General features: G+C 40.5%; 1 protein-coding gene across 3 annotated transcripts in view; it reads left to right on the top strand.

Moving 5' to 3' along the window:
* The window catches only part of dlgap2b (discs, large (Drosophila) homolog-associated protein 2b), a 35,964-nt gene extending 20,052 nt beyond the window's left edge, over positions 1-15,912 (top strand). For 2 of the 3 annotated variants that reach the window (XM_085938042.1, XM_085938043.1), the window contains 2 exons: positions 632-851; positions 2,990-4,234. In XM_085938042.1, the coding sequence (XP_085794168.1) occupies positions 632-851; positions 2,990-3,804 (1,035 nt within the window). In that variant the 3' untranslated portion in view covers positions 3,805-4,234. Of the gene's footprint in view, positions 1-631; positions 852-2,989; positions 4,235-10,427; positions 10,485-11,232; positions 11,592-11,675; positions 11,762-11,863; positions 12,271-12,349; positions 12,442-13,830; positions 13,984-14,053 lie in introns of those variants that run through there. The other variant, XM_085938044.1, reaches the window with a different exon arrangement.
* The last annotated feature ends 208 nt before the right edge of the window (positions 15,913-16,120 follow it).

The following is a 16,120-nucleotide window of genomic DNA, read 5'->3' as shown; positions in this document are numbered from 1 at the left end:
CCACACATTAACATTTCCAGGTATTTCCCTTTTCATACACCGCTATCAGTTGTGCGAGTCTGTTCTGGAGCTGCTTTGGACCCTGGTGGTTGCCACAGTAAAATGATTTGTTGAAGTCCGTTAATGGAGAACAAGTAAGAGGAGGAAAATGTGTTTTTGTCCAAAATCTCACAGAAGCATCTGATTATCTTAATTTTGACTTTATTAAAAAGTCAAACATTTATCGAAAATATCAATGTGATACAGACTGACAATATACCTTGTCAGTCAGTCGACTGTTTACATAAATTATTATTATGAGCAAATACGCCACTTGGAAGCTGAATTTCTGTATTTATTTATTTATTTATTTTAGAAATGACTAATAAATAGTACTGTACCTACTTTGGGGGGGCGGGGTTACGGAAGATGAAAAAAAATGCTGTGCACTACCAAGCTAATATATTATGTGTGATTGTGTTTTTATTTGATGTTGCTTTTCATGCAGTTTGAAGTTGGTCGGGAATTGTCAGTGGCCATGTCCTTATGCTAACACTCCTTCATATTTGCTGTGCAAAGGGGAAGAATCAAAGTGAGAAAGAGAAAGGAAGAGGAAAAATTAAGGACTGCTATTCCTGTTTTTGTCTCTCAGGTGAGTGAGACTGAGATCAATGGCCAGTTTGAGTCAGTTTGCGAGTCCGTTTTTAGCGAAGTAGAATCCCAGGCTATGGAGGCCTTGGACCTGCCGGGTTCGTTCCGCACTCGAAGCCACAGTTACCTCCGTGCAATACAGGCTGGTTATTCCCAAGATGACGACTGCTTGCCTTCAATGACATCCTCCACTGTCACTTCAACTCTCAGATCCACAACAGGTAAAACAATAACCCGCTAACTGAGAGAGGGCCTAGATTACATATCTTCATGCATCACAAGAACAAACTTGACATACCTACATATGTACAGTGGGGAACCCTTGAATTTCTCTAGAATTTATTGAGTTTTTTTTGTGAAGTTTTTTGCATCACCCTGAATGTTTAGATGGTTTTGATTAGATGTCTCCATGCATATCTAGATTGCTTAGCTTTTGGGGTGGGAGGGGTCGAATGCACTCATCACCACACAACAGCACAGCCACATTACATGGCATGTCTACAAAAAAAACAAAAATACAAAAAGGGCCCTGCGTATGTGAAACTTTGGTGTTCTATGTTTACAATAGACTGTGTTGTCAGAAGGGCAAGGGCAAGAGGTCAGGGAATGGTAGGCTTTTAGAAAACATTTGGGTCAAGATAAACAAGCCCTCAACTGCCCTGATTGGCTAAAAACTAAAACCATATGATCACATTAAGGTAAGTCAACAAACAAATATATTCCCTGGCCAGTTGCATTTGCTGTTTACCGTAAAGAGTAAAGCTATGAACCCTATTGAAACATTTTTTTCTTTAAATACCTATGTGCTCACTATAGGCAGCTTTTTTGTATTTTCCTTTTCTGTCAATTTAAAATGGAAACCGATGTGTTTTTTTTTTTGTTTCCTGTTCAATTTGGAATTATGTATTTTATTTTAACCTACCAACTTCAGTTTGGTTTCCATCTACAATTTCAGAACCACTGAGGATACGATAGATGAGTACTCTCCAATCCCACCGTCTTATTTGCTGAACTTGAAACAGGCCAAACAAGCCGACCTTTGAGGATCCATTCGCAAATTTACAGCTAACATTTTGGAAGGGCTCCCTGGGTGGTGATTAAGCCATCTCCTATCCAAGCTAGTCTCTCCTAGGATGCAATATTTACACTGTTCCGAGGAAATAGCGGCTGAGAAATTGTTACTCGGGACAAAAATGGATTCCTTCAATGAATTTTTTTTACGCTAGCAAACGAGCAGACTTAGTTTATGTCCGAATTTTATCCCCTGCGAGGATAGTGGGAGGGATCCCGTGTGGTGCTCTGTAAGGGCAGACGAGCTGCCAACCCCCTCTCCATTTGACCAACCATCTCTTGGGAAAAGAACAACTGGAAGCATCAGTGATGATTGTTGCAGGTATTTTATTAATCCTGAAGCATACATATATCTATGTATATGTGTTTGCACTGCCTTCTCAGTGATTAAAATAGCCATTAATTTTTCTTCTCGGGTAAACAACACACTCAATTTGTGCGCTGGATCGACGACAGAAGCAACGCTGACTTTTGTGAGTTGTTTGCAATGTCGCTATTAAGTGTGCGTTAGATATCTGTAAATGGAAATATTTCAGAGGTGTATACTTCCCAAAACTTCAACTGCTTTCATTTTGCATAAAATCGCCACTGTCTCAGATGTATCATACATATGTGAACGTCTTTTTTTTTTTTCCCCATCAAAGTGTGGCTTCTTGTTAAAAAGCGGCGAGTGGCAAAGTCTACCCTTTTGGCATTGAGTGTCAGCTGTCTTTGACTGTGGGATTGCAGCCATGAAGTTGGAAGTAGAAGGTCAAATTAGACACCTTGGACCAAATATGTTCAATAGGGTTCATAACTGTTTCTTGGTCCAGTGGCTTGTGGATCGATCACTCTCTTAACATCTTTTCGTTTGCACTAAATGGCACAAAACTAAAACATTTTTTTTGATGAATCCATTCTCAAGTAAGCAAATGCTGATTTGATGATGATTGATGTGTTTGACTCCTTTTCTGTGCTGTGCAGTAAAAAAGATGGCAAGACGCTTGTTATTCTTTGACATGACTGAGAAGGCAGTGTAAAACGTGAAAAGCCTACAGTATGTGAGTTCCGTGACACAACTGTCAATTTAAGATGGTTAAACAGCAAAATAATAATAATAATACTGAAAAAACACATGGCATGACCATCACAATTGAGTTGCCTTGTGCATGTGTCCGGAATTGCCTGCTGCTGACTCACATACCGTATGCTTGTCATAGATATATCTGTAGTAAACTCCAGTTGAGAACCTCAATAAAATCACACTCCAGCTGTTCCTTTCACCTTGCATATTCAAATTTTTTTCCAGAGGGATATGATGTTGTGGATGCGACCTCTTTTCTAAATGACGACATGATAGAGGACGATGATGGTGCCAGCTCCTCTGCCTATGCAGAGCTGGAGAGGCTGGAGAGAGAGACGGTGGCCGCTCGCAGCCAGCACAGTACTAGCTCCACCGTAACGGCCATCTCAGTGCCCCCGGCAACACCGCCGTCATACAGGGTCCCCAGTGCCTCACCCATGGCCACAACTGAGCCACCGGTCCCTCAAGCCATTCAGGCCTTCAAGGAATCCGCAAATATGGTGGCCGCCTTCAACATGCAGTGGAAGGATGAGATCTCGGCCATGCGCTACGAGCTAGCGGAGCTCCGGCGAGATGTCTGCGGGGAGCTGAAGACTTTCAACAGCAATTTCTTCAACTTCACTCAGTGCTACAATATGTGGACATTGTGTCGTGAGCCGTGCAGCGACGGCTCCACGCAAACACAAGATAGAGTCTCCATTGGAATCCAAGCGGGATCCAGCTGGTCCATTCGGCAGCACACGCAGGACAAATCAGTCATGTGTCAACCTGAACCGGCGCCGTTTAGCATCATGGATTTAATGAACCCGCCCCGCATTGAGATCATAGAGGGAACCCCCGAGAGCACACCCGAGGGCTCGGGCAGTCCCGCGAGCCCGCTTCCCATGGAGGACTTCCCATGGGAGATCAACAAAAAGCAAAGGGTCCCGAAACCGCAAGAAATGTGTGGCCACACAGGCGGTCACAGAAGTGCCAGTCTTGAACTGTGGTGTAGGAAGTACACCAGCGGGCCCATGTCATATATGTCTATGTCATTCTAATCACGTTCATCTGTCACTCTAAAGAACCAGGTGAGGAAGCCATGCGAAAACAATTTAAGATACATAGGCTGTTGTTAGTCCCTTTACTCTCTGTCAGCTGTCAAACAGGTTCAAAAAGTTCTTTTAACAGCCTCTAAGAGACCACTTGTGTTTTCACCTTCAGATATAGGTGACACGTGAATGTGAGCGAGATGGTAGCTGATCTATAGATCAACAAGTGCCAACAAGAGCAGCATTGTCTTTCCTCAATTGTCTTTAAAAAAAACAACAACAAACAAACAAACAAACAAAAATTACTTCAGCAAACATGAGCTACGTAATATCTGACGGTCAGCGGATGAAGTTGGTTTGTCCCTGTACAACACGGATCTTAACTCGTGTTCATTCCAGTTTCTCCATGTAGAGACTTAACTCCACCACCTGCGTATACTGTGAATAACTTTATAAACCCTAAAAATTATTTTGTAAAGAATGCATAATGTATGCCTATATTTAATTTAAGTTATTTATTTTTATCAAAGAGTGCATCACACATCAACCTTTGGTTTGCTTACTTTTTAAGCCAATTTTGAATATTTCAACACAATAAAGTTGATGTGGGTTGACCACCAAAATTAGAAACTGTTATCTTTCAATAAAGTGAAAAAGGACAGTTTGGTTTACCACCTATCCATAAAATCCAGTGTAGCTTGCGGTTATGAACCTTAAAATGAAAAGGTCTCACAACATGCAAATGAGGAAAAACAATAAAATGATCACGTAGAACAAATGGTAATGGTTTCAAAAGTTCCATTTAAGATCCTGTCATGTTTGTATATAATGTGTACAATTTTGTATAGATATATAAATATCAAATATATTCAAATATTTACTGTACTGGTTGTACTGGTTGCAGTTAAAACATACTGTGTTGGATGAGCAGTGAGATAGGTTAGTAAAGAATCGTAACTTTGGTTCAAAACCAAACACAGCACCTTTTTCCAAGTCTTTGAGGTCATTTATTTCTTCATGTCCATCGCTTGGGTGGTAGCAATGGTCACTGAAAGTTTATTGCCTAAACAGTCTAAAAAATCCCAGTTTGAGTTGGTAAATGTTTGGGCAAAATGTCAACCCTTGCTGTCGAAAAATGTCCCCAAATGTAGACAATCAGAGCCGCTGAGGGGCTCTACCTCGCCAACAAGTCCCCAGAGGTGCAGTATGGTACTGGTGAATGTACTGAAACCGCCTCACTAGTGATGGCCAAGCTGGGCTCCTGACTGATCATAATGGGTGGGAGCCGCTGGTTGAGTTTGTCGGTCATGACTTTGCTTATGAAATGGTAGTAGCCCGTTAGCCGCTAGCATTCCCGATCTTGTCCTGAGCAACCGGGCAGAAAGCATCAATACAGTAGGATTATCGCAGAACACTGGAGAATTGTCATGTATCACAGCCCTGACTTAAATGTGAACCTACCAATGGGGAGTACTGTGCTGAGTGAGAATGGAGCTTCTTCCCACTTTGTGCAACCAAAAGGCAATCGTTGCAGCAATTTCATCCAAATTTTAATGACATTTTTTTAAAGCAATTTTGTAACATAAAAAAAGCACTAATAAATGACGGTGAGCCTGTTCACATTAAACATACGCATCACATAAAAAAAAAATACTAGTTGCCGCTTTGAAAAAGTAATTCCATCAAATACATAAAAAATACAGCAGACTGGCTATTCCATCAAACTCCGACCAAGGGATGGGAGAATCTCACTCTGAATGTTCTCAACTCTTGCTTCTGTGTTAGCATCATGCCACGATGAATTGCATCATAAGGGAGCTCTATATGGATGTAACTCCTATCTATAACTGACTTTGCAAGGATTCAACTAGTCAAAACTGACCCCTGGTTGCATTCACCCCCCCCCCCCCCCCCATCAGTTTCAAATGGTCAACAGAATAACTCAAAATGATCTGATCAAAGACAAATCAATTATCGTGCTCATCCCCAGCAGTGCTCATAAATTGTTACACAGAATAATTTTCTTTTGGGTACTGTAACGTATATTTTACAGTAGAACTATGAAGTAACGGGTGATAAATGGCTAAAAGCTCAAATTCATTGTTGCTATAGCCCACATGTGCAATACTGACAATTTTCTGTTATATAAATGTCAAATAAAAAGCAGGTTTATCACTATGTCCTAACATTTCACGCCAAAACAGTCCAACCAATTGCGATTAACATGGTGGAGAGGGCGCCCTGACCATCGAGCATATCCTCCGAGAATGTACATCAGAACACCCTAGAATGGTTGGCTGTTTGGCGTAACAAGCTATGATGATGACTATGTCATTGAAGGCACATGACTGTGAAATATATAGCTTATAAAGACTTATGTGAATACATATAGAGTATTTTGAAAAAAATAAGACATTATTTGAGGAAATTGCAATGGCATTTCTCAACAATATTTTCTCCTTTGCTGGGGGAATGCAAGGTGATTTTAAGGTGCTGGCCAATCATGATGTCTCCAATCTGTATTCATTCATTCTATGCAAATTCTTGGTTCTTTGGTGTATTTTTGGAAGGTTAAGTCATTGAGTTGCTTGTGATAGAATGGTCTTTTCTTTTGGTGGCATTTTCTTTTCAAATTATATTGTAGTAAGATAAATGTATTATTTGCAGTTCTTATCACAATCACATCTTTTGCTGGTGAACTTATTTTGTTGTAGCATCATGTACTCACAAGGAGTTTTAAATTGTTGTTGATTTGAAATACAGTGCAAAGTCATATTTTTGTATAAAAAAGAAAGAAAGAAAGAAAGAAAAAGAAAGGAAAAAAAAAATCAGCCAACCGATTATGATTTCATGATAAATTTCATCTTAATTTCAGCATTTTTCCAAAGATTGTACTCTCAATTTATAAAGGAAGTGTAGCAACAACATTGGTCTATAAATGAGAATTAGAATAAAAATACGGAGGAAATCGGGAAAAATAATCTTTTTTTTTTTTTTTTATTAAATATAGAATTGCCTGTTTGCCTATTTATCCCAATACATTTGTTTGAATATTCTGTTGAGGATATGTTGTCACCCAGAGATCTAACAAAATAACTGTGCAAAACGTATTACATACACTTATTAGGACTTATTAAGCTTCTGAAAGTATCTGAGTTCCATTTTTTTTTTTGGTTCTCTTCATAGAAACGTGCTTCTCTGCTGACTTTCAGGGATTTCACACTGGAATGTTTCATGAATCAGATTCGTCCATGTTCCAAAACAACATCCCACCCTTTGAATACAATCGCTTTAGCTTGCATTCGTTATTACGTACTTATATTTTGTAAATGAATGAATCATGTATGTAATACTCTTGCTTCCAATTTCTGTTTGCTTACTGTGGTGTTTTTGTGAATTTTTATTCCAAATGTTCCTGGCCTTATGTATTTTTCATAAATTGATATAAAAGATGGAATTAAAAATGCTTACAATGTTTATGCTGATGCTAATTTAATGGGGGTCATAGCTTTACAAGCTTTACATTCAACAAAACAGCAAACAACCTGTTGTTTACCCTAAAACACATTAAAAGAGCTGCTCTTAGTCTTTTTTTTTTTTTTTTTTAGGAAAGCTGTCATTTTTTTGGTTGGTTATTATTTCCTTTTTCTTTTATTCCCCATTTTAGGCGTCCGTAGCTTAGCTGGGGGGCGTAGAGAGTACGGTAGGTCTGGTAGGGAACAGCTTTATTCTTTCTTTTATATGTTTCATACATTTTGTCCGACCCATTGACATTCTTCACTTGGTAGGAATGAAAATAATGTCATGTTTCATGCTAGTGTATTTTAATTGTCTTCATTTTTCTCACCTTCAAGTCAGTGGAACGTTTGTTTAGCAGTACTTGATAAAGGAATAAAAAGAAGTACTGTAGTTGCCATTTTGTTAGTGGTAGCACATTGTATTCATTTATGTTGACAACTTTTCAAAGGATAACTTAAAAGAATGATTTTTCCATGTATTTTGTTTTTATCGGTTGCTGTTTATTTTCATTTCTTTAAAATTTACAGTCTGTTAAATCTCATCAATTTTAACACTAACACATTCTCTTGCTTTAACCATTGAACAGAATTGATTATGGCTACTGTATCTTTGTCTTTTAAATATACTGGCATGCAGTGAGGCAGGTTACGATCAAATAAACAGCTTTGTTTTACAAACCAGCACAAATCAATGCTCTTAATATAGCCCTGAATAATAATAATTTCACTGTTGAAGATCTCAGGTTTGACAAATCACATTGGGTGTGTTAAATACATTTCTTTAATTCTATGGCCCATATAGTCATAATTTTGCTCCCTGGTTACCCCTGAAGTAACACAGATTAATTTTTTGAGTACAGCTTGACGGTGGACTCTGTTAAAATTTCTTGCAATCAACACACGCTGATCATTTTAACGTGCAGCAAGGTTAGTATGAGCAACGTAAACAACATGACACACAAAAGTCCAAACAACATGAAATCACATAAACCTAATTAAAAAAAAATATATATAATATATATATATATATATATATATATATATATATATATATATATATATATATATATATATATATATATATATATATATATATATATATATATATATAATATACATATATAAAAATCTCGTTGACACTGATTTGTATTGGTTTGTTGTGAGACTATCATACATGTAAGGTTGCATCCATGGGGGCATCACCACTGTATGTATCTATGTATGTGGCAACCAAACAACATGCTTGTTTTATTGTGCAAAACTCTATTTACATTACATATACAGTCAATAAATACATATTAACAGCCTAGCTTGTAGAAAAAGTAGAAAACCCAACGGCAAAATCATACACACCCTCAGGTGTCCGAGATGTCCTGTCAGATCACTCATACATCTCTTCATCCTCTCACCCATCTTCATGAACAGGCCCTCACGCTCGAGAGCACATGACGATAATACATGCAGATGCACAAAATAGATATAAGGAACACAATTGGAGGGTGTATTTTTTTAGGAACACAACAATCACTAACTTCAATGTTACTGGAGAAAACCCAGCCAGCCATTTTGTTTCTTGCTTATCACTTGAGTTGCAGGTGAGGTGGAGACGATCCCGGCTGACTTTGGAGCAAACAGTAGACCTTATTGCTCTTATTAAAAAATACATAGAACACAACTGTAATCACCCTCTTCAGGTTTTGACCAAGCAGTACAGTTTATTTAGTTGCATTCTTTCCAGTGTTCACATTGTACCGGGTTTCAACATATCCAATAAGTACTGCCCAATGTGGCTAAGATGACCCCAGGAAACAATTTTCAGCTCTCGACTAGGCACAATATTAAAAAGAGGTTGAATGAACATTTATTTGTGAAGGCTACGGTACAATATTGCATTTCAATCATGAGGCATTTGTGGTCAAAATTGATACTATTTTGTTTTGTTTTAGTCAGGTTCTTTTCCCTCACAAGGACATAAAGTCACCGCTAAGCAAGGTGTTTGACAACGCGCAAAGATGAAATGTTTCCCGTCAAAGGATTCGTTTTTGTGGTTTTGAGGCTTTAGAAGACTACTATTTATTCTAATCTCAATGAACATATAATTGTCCCCGCAAAGATGAAATGAGGCAAGATTAGCATCACTCGCACACCACACAATCACTCTGTTCCATCTCCAGCCCCCATGCTCATGCACAGCTCGTCAGTCATTGCACGTCATTAAGCACCAAGCCGCCCTGATCTGCGTCAGAGCGGCCTCTCACCAGCCTCTCTGCCAGCCCTACATCGCAACTGTGGCAAAGGCGGCGTCTGGCGCAAGTGGACCGGGTTGCACGGCGGGGAGTGACTGTTTGAATTGTTGCGACCATCATTTTGTCCAGATCACCAAAAAAATGGACAGTATTTCGTATATGGTCTGTTATAGTCATACTTAATATCGAGACACAAGTCCTTGTCTGTTATTGTGTCAAATTGTACTCTACATGCTGTAATACAGCGAGTAGTTATGTAAAAACAAACAAAATGAAGGCTCTCCAGAGGTCTCAGATTTTTCTTAGTTGAAATCCTAATGAGCTGATCAGATGCAATGCGAAATTCCAAAATTTGACTTTGATTCTTGTCTCGTGAATATGTGTATGTATTGTACATGAAGATAACATGTCTGTTTTTGAGATTATGCATGCGTAGTATGATATCATGATACATGGGCAACATATTGATTTCAATTCAGATAGACGCATTTTGTTGAGCATTTAGATTTTTTAAGGCAGTATTTGAAAGCTGACAGCTAAAATAAAAAACAAAATAGTTTTGTCTGAAATATTTGCCCACTGTATGATGATGTTGGAAATTGTCAAAGAAACACAGGTAAAAATGGACAACCAGAGCTATGTCATATTAGCAGTATTAAAATGTCTTTGGTCACCAATCAAGCTCAGCCAATCCAGAATAACTGTGTTCCTTTCCTGACCAATGTAACAAATGCATTTGCAAGGAAAACACGTCAATAATTGCTTTCGAATTCAGTCTGCTTTGCTATGTAAATGTAGTCCGCGAGCGTTTTTATCTGTGTCACACTTGGCCGAGTCTCCAATAACTGGCTCTGCTTGGCTATTGCAGGCATTCAGTTTCGTCTCCCTACTTCATGCAGTGTGGACCGTGCTCAGCCACCGCAAGGTACCAGTCAGTCGCCATCATTTAGATTTTATCCAGTGTAGGAAGGTTATTTTTATTTGGGTTTTTTTTTCTTGCTTTGAGTCAGTTAGTCTGAAATCATTATAATTAATTATAAAAAATCTGGAGTCCAACAAGCCAGTCACTGTGCTCTTTCGTTTGCAGCCTTTCAGTTGGTGGGCAAGTCTCAATGTAACATGCTCAGTGTTGAAAATGAAGTCAGATGGCTCCAAAATGTATAAATAGACAATGTGGTGTTTCATATTGCCTGAGTCACAAAGCTTCCATTTGGAAGCCACCCACAGTCTCCTGCAGCACTGCAGCCTCTTCAAGTTGGAAGGAAGTCAAGTCTGTGATGGGATTTGTCTTAACAGAATTCCGCTGGTTTTGTTGCACTTAATTAGCTCTCAGCCAAGTAGTCTGCTTGAGTGTGTGTGTGTGTGTGTGTGTGTGTGTGTGTGTGTGTGTGTGTGTGTGTGTGTGTATATATATGTGTGTTGCGTGCTGTGACTACAATTGTTAACACTGATGTGTGTTTTAGCAGGCAACAGATTACCTCATACTTGAGTTACCTCAACTTACGGAACAACACCCTCCTCAATGAATTTTAAAAATTTCCGAGCTCCCATTGTGCTTTTTAGTTGTTTGCCTTTGGTGATTTTTTTTGTCCTCCCATTAAGTTTGGCTTGTATTCATTTTTCATCCTTCTTTTGCCTTTTCCTCGTCCTGTCATCCTGCTTGTGCTATCCAGCGGTGTCATATCCTCCTAGTTACAAGAAGACCCCACCTCCCGTGCCCCCGCGCGCCACCACCAAGCCTCTTATCTCTGTGACAGCCCAGAGCAGCACTGAATCCACCCAAGATGCCTACCAGGAGGGGAGGCAACCCCAAGGCGGTCTGTGGGCCACCGACAGCCTCGGACGTCCCATCTACAGCTCCATGGACAGCCTGGACAGCTCCAAAGCGGTCACGATGGCCATGGAGTCTGCGGCGCCCAAGAGGCACGCATCCTTGGGCAGCCACAGCTCCATCCAGACTTGCGACAAAGCCGTGTTGGTCTCCAAGGCGGAAGAGTACCTCAAAACCCCAAGATCCTCCATTGGGATACAGGCATGTACAGCATAACCACTAAACTATGGTACAAGCGTCTAGAATGTCAGATTTGACTGTCAAGTTGCGGCGTGTCTTCAACAGGTGGAAACTGCGACAGAATCCGAGACTGAAAGCAAAGGCCTTCCTCAATTTCACTCTATAGGTATCCAGGTGGAGGATCACAAAAGGTATGTGGTTCCTTTTTCTTTGTCAAAAAGTCACAGCTTTGACATTTAATCACGTCCAGGAGTTGCACGTCAATTCTAATCACATGACCTCCGCACGTTTAGACGAGGTCGGGTGAAGCGGTCCAACAGCGTTACCACCGCGGTGCAAGCAGACATGGAGCTAGAGGGCTTCCCCTCCATGGAAGACAAGGGTCTGCAGTTCGGTGGCGCTTTTGGGCGCCACTCTGAGCCAAGCACCCCCACGCAGTATGGGGCCATCCGTACAGTGCGCACACAAGGCCTGTTTAGCTACCGGGAGGACTACCGGGCCTCCAGCGGGCCCCCCAGCCCGCAGCCTGAACCCTGGCTTGCCGAACCCAGCCTGGAGGCCAGCGAGACAGGTCGAGTGTCTCCTCTTCGCAGGGATGGTGGCTGGTTCATGCAGCTTCTTCACAATGAATCCAAAAGGATGGAGGGATGGTGTAAAGAGATGGAGGGGGAGGCGGAGGAGCACGATCTGTCGGAGGAGAGTGAGCATCTTTTTGTTTTTCTCTTAAATCTGACTGGATTTGATGGTTGATTGTGTCTTGAATATCTCTATGTTTGTAGTTCTAGGAAAAATCCGGAGTGCGGTGGGAAGCGCTCAGCTGCTCATGTCCCAAAAGTTTCAGCAGTTTTACTGGCTATGTCAGCAAAATATGGTGAGTGATGGACAACAAAACCTTGATGTACTATTGACAAGCCCCCCAGTACCGCAAAACATACTTTTAATTTGCTTCTTAGAGAGTTGCATTATGGGAAGAAATATCCTTCTCTCCCTGCCTGAGCTTTGAGAATCTGGTTCGCCCTCCAGCAATAGACCGCAGCAATCAATAGAGGAACAGTCCCTTTGCCGCTGTCGAGCCATCTGAAAACGAAAGGGGAATTCCAATCGGAAGAACTTGAGCCCTTCCATTAATGCACAAAGGCAGCAGTTTGAAATTGAGCCTCAGAGTCTAAATAATGGACTGCCACTGCATTCTCTGTCCTCAAGTCTGCAGTGGCTACAGAGCACACACTGACCGCAACATTATGACCACCTGACACAATCCATTATGATCAGAAGCGCTGCAGGGTAAAATAAATGAAATAATAATTATCTACATTTATAGAGACAATAAAATCTAATTTGCCCAATATGTTGTAATGAGCACAATTCATCAACAGGTGTCCACGAAGTAGCCACAGCACATCATTTCAAACTACTGCAAATTGACCATCAAAATAAACAAATGACAGAAATATGAACAGTTTAATGAATAAAAATACTCACCAAGACAAAGTCCATCATTTTATGTCTTTACGAGGTTTAATTAGATTAAAATCTAGTGTTGCATATCAAAAAGTGTTGCATATTTTGATATGCACGATTTGGCAGCGCATTAATATTTAAGGACTGTGACCCTTCGTGTCGTTTCCTTTTGCCATGCGATTTGATGCAGTTTGCATGCCTAATAATGAAACGTAACGTTGTTTGTGGCAATGCAGCATTGATAAAACACAATTTAAACTTTACCCTGTGTGTGTGTGTGTGTGTGTGTGTGTGTGTGTGTGTGTGTGTGTGTGTGCGTGCGTGTGTGTGTGTGTGTGTGTGTGTGTGTGTGTGTGTGTGTGTGTGTGTGTGTGTGTGTGATGATGATTGGAGTTTCTCCTCAGATAATTCATCAATTTATGTCTCTTGCTGGTTGAAGCCCTTTGAGACCTGTTTGAGGCAACAAGGACTAAAAAATACATATATTCGTAACAAAATAAAAACAAAAACATTCAAAAATAAGCACAAAAAAAAGAATAAAATAGCCAGGCGTTTTTGGAAGTTTACCTGCACATTTTCTTCTCGACGTGATGCATGACGTGAAGTGGCACGATTGGTGCTTTACTGCCTCTTAGTGGCAGTCAAGGTGAAACAAACGCGCTTGTTTGTTGGTTTGACTGTGGTTTGACTATGAACTGGGTTGATTGACGAAAAACATTGTAAATATAGCCAATAAAGTGTGTGTTACTCCCTTCTTTCCCTATTTGCTTTTTGTTTTCTCTTCTTTTCTTGAAACAAGGACCCAAGCGCCATGCCCAGACCCACATCTCAGGACCTGGCCGGATTCTGGGACCTGTTGCAGCTTTCCATTGAAGACGTCACTGCCAAATTTGAAGAGCTGCAGCAGATCAAGAGCAACAAGTGGCAACTGTTGGGGAGTCCTGAGAAGAAGGTATCAAAATTGTAACTTTTGCCGGCTCCATAACTTTCCATGGAGACATGTTCTTCTTGACTTTCCCAAGGATCGAAAGTGGATTCCCCCTCTGACCAAGAGGCCCAGCAGGGGCCGTGGCGGCGTCATGCGAGAGCGATCCCTGGATCTCCAGGACCGCCAGCGCCAGGAAGCCCGCAGACGGCTCATGGCCGCCAAGCGAGCAGCTTCGTTCAGACAGAACTCAGCTACCGAGCGAGCCGACAGCATCGAGATCTACATCCCGGAAGCTCAGACGAGGCTTTGAGGTCCACGGATTCATCCTTGAACTCCTCTTTGCTCATTTTTTGTTTTTGGTTTCTTCATTCAACACCAGCTCCTGGCATCACATCTTGCTTCCGTCGCCCACTTTAAGATGTGTTGCCATTCTTTAGATTCTTACGCTTCTAGGTTTTGTTTCTAAATACAGCCTCCAAATCAATTTAACTCCTAATTCTGAGGAGTGCGGTGCTTGCAGCAAACTCAAACAAACGTTCCAACTTTAGCCTTTCAGAGCTGCTATTGCCCCAAATCAACACCTGATTTAAATATTTTCTGTACTTTAAATAATATTTGGTACACTGAGAGTTTGTTAGTCAAGTTGTAATTGTTCCTCTCTAAAAAAAAAAAAAAAAATCACTTTCAACTTCATACAGTTATTTCAACCTTCATCCATTTGACTCATGGAACTCATTTTGCTGCTGGACGCGTTCACGTTGCAGAACACATTCATCTACGAACTAGAGAGGTTGCGCAAGAGGAGAGTACAGAACAGCATTTTTTGCGCCTTACGATATTCATGTTTGTATTTCCAAGGGAAATGTAGTTTATGGAGCTCACGTGATAATGTTGCAGTTGAATTGCAAAGGACGGTTGATGTTTTTTTTCATGCCATTTTCTTCGGATATTGTGACAAGTACATTTACATTGCAATTTGCATTTGGTATTGACGGGAATATTGGTTGATTTAACAGAGCATTTGTATGGGTTGATTAGGGCATGCTCCCACGCTGCAACCTTTAGCTCAGATTACATGCACACGCACACACACAAAAAACATCATTTAGTAAACAAAAGGTGCAAATGACACTTTAACACTCGTCAGTTACTATAGTCAATGGTGCTGCTTTTTACTCTCCAAGTGTTGTCCTTAACCTGGGCCAATGCGCACACAGACACACTCAAGGACTTTTTAAAACAGAGATTTATCAACATGGTGCCCGTTTGTCTCTGCGCTGGTGTGTGTGTATGCTCCAATGTGACGTTAGGAAGGATCATCTTTGCAATGCGTTCGCCCTTGCTTGTGGAAAAAATTATGTCCTTCAGTTTTCTATAGTAATGGCTGGCCATGCAGAAAAGCTCTCATGCTATGTTAGCACTAGCCTAGCTTAACAGCCAGTAAACTAAATGTACCTATAAACTGACAGCTTCACAATCCTTAAGATTGTTCACTGGCTTGTAATAAGGTGAGTTGTGCCGCTCGTTCCCATGGCAACCACAGAGCCCTCACTTACTTCAGTAGTTTGTAGTTGGGGGATCAGCCAGGACAAGGAAATAAAAAAAGAATGGGGATTGTTTCAATGCCACAAATGTTCTCAAATCTTAGCTGTAGTTCTTCCCAAAGGTGTCTTGTGGTTTATAGGTCAGGGTTCTCAGTCAAGTTCTTCCACACCAAACTCATAAGAGCGTGCAAGACAAGGACTTTTCTTATGACTTCCCACAAAAGTGTCCAAAATGTCTTATTGGTGTGCTTGGAAAAAAAAAGACGGATGGGTCACTAAGGACTCAAGCAATTTATTGACAAAAAGGTCCAGCCCAGTATCATTTCTTAATACAACATTAATGACTTTAGTAAAGAACTGCATTTTCAAACAAAATTATAGAACATATAGACCATATAGCCTTTGCCAATTCCACTGAATTCCATACTAACAACATAAAATGATGACTTTAATTTATCTGGTTGAATGGTTTTGGGTTTTGTAAATCACTCACAATAATGCATGTAAATTTCCCAATGAAAATCAGACATTGCTTTTGAATTTTGACTAGTTTTTCAATCGATGGAGGGAAGGTTGTCAGTGGGAGTGTGCGGTCTAAACATCAGAGACCACATGGG

Source organism: Syngnathus leptorhynchus, chromosome 18 (assembly GCF_054491065.1).
Source record: "Syngnathus leptorhynchus isolate UIUO chromosome 18, UIUO_Slep, whole genome shotgun sequence".
Taxonomy (NCBI): domain Eukaryota; kingdom Metazoa; phylum Chordata; class Actinopteri; order Syngnathiformes; family Syngnathidae; genus Syngnathus; species Syngnathus leptorhynchus.
Note: the sequence above shows the minus strand (reverse complement) of the source record. Positions and strands in the feature narration are given on the sequence as shown.